Source organism: Populus trichocarpa, chromosome 1, assembly GCF_000002775.5.
Source record: "Populus trichocarpa isolate Nisqually-1 chromosome 1, P.trichocarpa_v4.1, whole genome shotgun sequence".
NCBI classification, from domain to species: Eukaryota; Viridiplantae; Streptophyta; class Magnoliopsida; order Malpighiales; family Salicaceae; genus Populus; species Populus trichocarpa.
Window position 1 is genome coordinate 2,623,269 of NC_037285.2, and position 5,702 is coordinate 2,628,970.

General features: G+C 35.4%; 1 protein-coding gene across 3 annotated transcripts; it reads right to left on the bottom strand.

Moving 5' to 3' along the window:
• Positions 1 to 472: 472 nt before the first annotated feature.
• LOC7455784 (transcription factor MYB33) lies at positions 473 to 5,243 on the bottom strand. Of its 3 annotated transcripts, none has more exons than XM_024602647.2 (5): positions 4,999 to 5,243; positions 4,593 to 4,719; positions 3,173 to 3,599; positions 1,474 to 2,485; positions 473 to 1,087 (listed from the first exon to the last, which is right to left on the bottom strand). In XM_024602647.2, the coding sequence occupies exons 3-5, from the start codon at positions 3,530 to 3,532 to the stop codon at positions 783 to 785; spliced, it is 1,677 nt and encodes a 558-aa protein (XP_024458415.1). In that variant the 5' UTR covers positions 3,533 to 3,599; positions 4,593 to 4,719; positions 4,999 to 5,243; the 3' UTR covers positions 473 to 782. The 3 variants fall into 3 exon arrangements, with proteins under 3 accessions (XP_024458415.1, XP_006368652.1, XP_024458403.1); XM_006368590.3 differs by having other exon boundaries at positions 473 to 1,117; positions 3,173 to 3,557; positions 4,999 to 5,241; XM_024602635.2 differs by having other exon boundaries at positions 473 to 1,117; positions 4,999 to 5,240.
• Between the last annotated feature and the right edge of the window lie 459 nt (positions 5,244 to 5,702).

Here is a 5,702-nt window from a genome sequence, read left to right on the forward strand (position 1 = left end):
ATAAGGTTTCTTTCTCCATTCTCAATTTTCCTATTTCTATAGGGAATCCTGCGTGTTTGGCAGTGTAGTTGCGGGTGCTTTTCAAATAACTTTTCGTATCAAAATGCATGTCAATGATGTTTTTTCATTTTTTAAAAATCATTTTTGACATCAGCACATCAAAACGATCTAAAACATACAAACCATATTAAATTTTAGTAAAAAAAAGAAATTAAAATTTTTTTGGGAACACAGCCACAGCCGCGTTCCCAAACGTTCCCTATATACCTTCATATTATTCTGTCCTACATCATTTTATTTATTTCTCATGTGGTTAAAGGAGATAAGAATATGGAAGTTGAAGTACACAATACTCACTTAAACAAAGATGTAATAACACATGAATTGAAAATTCAGAAGGAGATTGCATACAGAGCACACCTCTTCAATATGCAGCAGAAAATAAGTTGAATCAGAGCAAAAACCATTCAAATCAGTGGAACCAAATCAAGTCCATCAAATAACCAAAATCATTGAGCTGAACGTGCATGTTATTCTACAAATTTGCAAAAGCCATAATGCATTTTGTATACTTTGTCTAAGTTTTGATATTGGCATACATGCATTGCCTCGTCTCATGAAACCAGAAATGAAATAACCCTGACTGAAACATACCATAACACGAGTCTGGTTGAACTTTTCTAGGTTCAATAGGTACTCAGACCAAGTGACTACCTAGATTGTAGAAATCATCGACATGAATGAAGCAGCAAAATCATCAAAAGGATAGCAGACTTCAAACTTCAAGGGAGTTCATACATTTGATAGACAGCAGGCATGTTGTTCCATGAACAAGAACTATGTCCCCATCCGTGATTTACAGATGCTCCAGCAGCCATCTGCTTGTACTCACTACTCGAATCATCACAAAGAAGGGTTCCCATGGCATCAGTCACGATCACTTGGTCCTTTCCATAAGCAGAATCATGTTCAAGCCAATCTGAATCAAGTAAGGCATCAGGGGAAGTAATATCCAACCAGGTAGAGGATTCTTTTTCTCTATCTGCAGTCCAAGTCTGATCAACAGGTTCTGATTTCACATAGCACTCTGCAGAACGTCCAAATTTACGTTTAGATCCTGTAATGGAAAACCAGGAAAATTATATGTAGAGGGTCTTGCTTTTGAAAATGAGGACAAGGAGGAAGATTGAAAATAACTGGAAAATGACAACGGATTTATGAATGAGAAAGTGCAGACAGATAAACATATAAACCAGTTCTGATCCCTCTCCGGTGTTTTTTGGAATTACCCGAGTTTTGCATTTTGCAAAATCCAAGAGAGATAAATAGTTAAGATACAATTATTTTTTTTTGGGAACATTCAACAAGCTTGTAGTATAATATAAAAGATAACTGGAGGAACCCATGACATTGCTTCGAACAAATAGATTATGACTATCATCCTTGATAAATTCATGTGAAAAAGATGCTTACCAGTAAAGGTCTCGGAAGATGGTGATTCATCCAAAGAACTTTCATTGGCACTGATGGGAGTGCACTCGCTGAAAAGGGAAGTTGCAGTATGACCCAAAGGAGAAATGGGGTGACCATAGTCTTCCCGTTCTGTCTCACAAATATTAAGGGCAGAACTGTCTGCATCATCACCAGGAGTAACAGTGGATGAATTTGAACTCTTGTCAGATAATTGATTCTTTGCACTGCTTAAAGTTTTGGCCTCATGAAGTAAAGCATCCAATAGGCCACTATTTCGTGGTGATGGACAATCAGACTCAACTGTCCCAGTAGGGGGAGATTGGATAAAAGTATCAACAGACTCGATTAAAGGTGATGGGGAACAAGATGGCCCCCAGCCACCTAAATCAGTTTCTGAATATTGGAGTGAAGGGAGCTCCAACTTCACAGCCTCAGAAGTGGGCTTAGAAGCAGAGAAATTGCCATTAGCAAGGGTATGGCTACCCTGATTTTCACCAAAAAACTCTGGGTTCTTGGTGGTAGAATCATAATCAAATGGAAAAGGTAATCCAAAGGATTGAGAAGCTTTGTCAACATCCTGAAACTGGTCAAACAAATGGAACTCATTTTTCATGCCACCACCGAAACTGGATAATAAGGTTGTTGCCTCTCGAAGACGCTTCTGGCGGTGCATTATTGGTGACATGAAGCTTCCATATTGAAAAGAGCTCAGACCTTTCATCAGCATGCTGCTTGCAGTAATATCAGGAAGTTCAGGAACATAAGGTAAGATGCTTTGGTGGGGCGTTAAATTGTCAAACATGACATTGGGTATCCCATAACTGTTGCTCTGCAAGGTATCATGCTGACTTTTATTCCGAATCTCGATTCTGTCAATGTTCAAGCATCGTTGACTCTCCTGCAGCGCTTGCAAAGAGGCTTCAGGTGGATAAAGTGGTAAGCCAGCCCGTTGATGCCTCTTAATTCTAGTATTCCAGTAATTCTTTATCTCGTTGTCTGTACGTCCAGGCAACTGAAAGGAGCCAAAGAAAGAAAAAATCAGCACAGGTTAAGATGCTACAATTTTTTTTTCAGAATACTAACTTAGGAGACCTTGAAACCAACAACAGCCCCCCATGATTTGTCATAAGCAAACTAGCCAGAGATACAAAATTTTCATCAATAACATTACTGCAACAAATCTACACACAACATATTCAACCTGTAAACATGAATGGATGCTGAGAAATCCACAATAACCAATTTAGGCCCTGACTCCTGACTGCAGATCATCAGAATCTATCACCCCAATGAAGAGCTCCTTGACATTACAAGGATTTGCAGATTAATGTGTTGTCTTTTTTTAATCATTGATGAAATATAAAAACTTGTTACAAGAAAATTAAAATCCCCGGATGCAGGAGACCATAAAGAAGCCAAGAGTAATCATATCCCACAATAATGGCCACAAAAGACAGATCCTTGAGAATTCTCATCTTTGCAATTTAAGGGCCTACTTTGTGAAGAAAAAGATTAAACTATCTGATCTTTGAGATTGTCAAATTTAACTACAAACCTAGAGCGTGTAACATTGTTTCAATTATGGTCCATGCTGCTTTTAGCTCATATTTTCCTGTTAATATTCATATGAAAGCAAAATACAAAGAAAAGAGGGTCGCAGTGCAGCACGGATACCCAACAGCAATAATTATAAACTTACATGTGCAGCCATTCGTGCCCATTTGTTTCCCATCTTTGCATGAAGTTCAATGATTAGCTGTTCTTCTTCTTGAGTAAATGCTCCTTTCTTTAGATTAGGCCTTAGGTGATTGGCCCATCGCAATCTGCAGCTTTTGCCACAACGGAAAAGCCCTGAGTGCTTCTGAACAGCATTCCAGTTCCCCTCCCCATGCTTCTTCACATATTCTATCAAAATTGCATCTTCGGCAGAAGTCCATGGCCCTTTCTTAAGAACTCCTCCATTTGCACTTCCACAATAATTGCCTTCCTCGCCCAATGGCGACTCAATCTGATTATTGGAGACAATGCCATCCTCACTCTCACTTGTCATACGACTCATCTCCTTCTAATCACGCAGACAATCCCTATCAAACAGCTCAGAACCATTCAATCAGCAGGATGAGAACCTGAACCAAAAGGAAGATGCAGAAACAAAATTAAACAAGTAAATGAAAAAGGCAGTGCCTTTTGTTCTCCGATTTTTTGTGCTTGAACTCCACCTCCCAAAAATTCATTATTTGTTCACTACAAAAACTAGTGGGGAGAAAATAATATGCTTCACACTAAAATCAAAATCCAGTCAACACATGTGGTGGAAAAAAATTATTTAAGCTATTGTAGAAGCAAAACAAATTGGGACAATGCACAGAAAGGTCAGACAGTAACACTAAGCACTCGTGCACGGAACAAAAGCTTAGCAAACATGTGAGTGTCTAGTCATGATGAACTTTTTAAAAAAAAAATGGTAGAAACCAAAAAGAAAAGGCCGGGGGGGCTTAAAATCTTCCCTCTATTTAATTACATGTTTTAACAAAATCTGGAAGCCCAACAAACTAAAAATGGCTAGCCCCACACTTGAATTAAATACTACAACCAAACCCATTTATAAAATCATGAAAAAGTAAATATACTTAGGGTTTGTTTGGCAATGTGGTTGCGGTTGCTTTTCAAATAGCTTTTCGTGTCAAAATGCATGCCAATAATATTTTTTTATTTTTAAAAAATTATTTTTGACATCAGCACATCAAAAATGATTTGAAAACACTAAAAACATATTAATTTCAAGTTAATAAAAAAATAAAAAAAATTTAAATTTTGTCAAAAGCGCTTTTAAAACGCAGAAACAAACAAGGCCTTACTGCATACAGTTCATTTCTGTTCACCAACTATAAAAGTCCATAAAAGGAAACCCTATTGTCATTTGTTGCAATAATACTCAACATCAATTCTACAAAAATAAAATTAGCTAAAAATTGAATCACGCCATGCTACATTTAACAGAATATACTACTCTCCCAGACTATCAATAGAAACATAAAAATTGAAACTTTTTCCTTGATCAACACATATCAAGCAAAAAAAGAAAGGAAACAAAAGAATCTAACAAGAGCATTAAATACCTGAATCGGACCAAGATGCCGAGCACAAAGCTTAGAGCTTTGAGTCACCAAAATTGGAGCTTTGAAAGAGCTCAGAAATTATTCCTGAATGAAGTAAAAGCTGATGATAGAGGAAAAAATTGAATACCTGAAAAATATAACAAGGAAAGAACCAAACTTTAATGCATTGATCAATATCCAGATACCAATATCCACTGCAACTAGAATCAGCTCAAATTGCTAAATTCAAACAACAAAACCTAAATTGGCAACACCAAAACCCTATTTTTTCCAGATCAAAAATTGAAAGAAAAGAACTAAAAACAGTGATATTTAAGCTCAAAATTTGATCTCTTTTTTTTTCAAAACAAAGGAAACTAAGCTCGATAAAAAAAAATCTAAAAGAAATAAAAGAAACGATCTTGACCTTGATTCGTGCAGGGGACAAATAAGATCTGTGCATACAAAGAGCAAAACAATTGAGAGGCGCAGATTGGAAACACTCACACAAAGAAATACCAAAGAAAAAGAGGGTGCAAAATGGGAAATTTTGAGAGAGAAAGAGGGGGGGTAAAATTTGAGATTCTTAGAGAATGAAATTGAGCAGGGAAATGGGTGGCCAAAGGAGCGGCAAACTAGGGGAGAGAGTGATGGATAAAGCTCCACCTAGAATTAATTATTAAATGATTTAAAGCATTAATTATCACTACTATCTTGTTTAATTAAGTAGATAACATTTAGTAGGAACTTAAATTTATGTATTTGTTTTGCTACTTATATATATATATATATATATATATATAGTTGTGTACATGGAAAATTGTTAGATCAATATTCTTCTTTAATTAAAACCCAATCTATATATGTTAGATTTTAAATAACTAGCAGTTTAATTTGTTTTTTAATATGTTTTTAAAATTGTTTTTCAAATGAAAACATGTTTTTTTAGGTTTTTTCAATGTTAATATGATGATATCAAGAATTAAAAAAATTCATTTTGATTATTTTCTTGAAATTTAAAATCAAAAATTCAAAGTTTGTATTTAAATTTAAAAATTAAAAATGAGATTGGTGAAATTATCAAATATGTATTCAAAAAAAAAAAACTAATTACGTTTCTTTTATTACATT

Bases quoted from the DNA above. Each gene is read 5' to 3' on its own strand.
- LOC7455784 (XM_006368590.3), bottom strand. From the start codon at position 3,532: ATGAGTCGTATGACAAGTGAGAGTGAGGATGGCATTGTCTCCAATAAT. The intron at 2,486-3,172 runs GTAAGTTTATAA...GGCTCCTTTCAG, and splicing joins GGGCACGAATGGCTGCACAT to TTGCCTGGACGTACAGACAA. The intron at 1,118-1,473 runs GTAAGCATCTTT...TTTCCATTACAG, and splicing joins ATCTTCCGAGACCTTTACTG to GATCTAAACGTAAATTTGGA.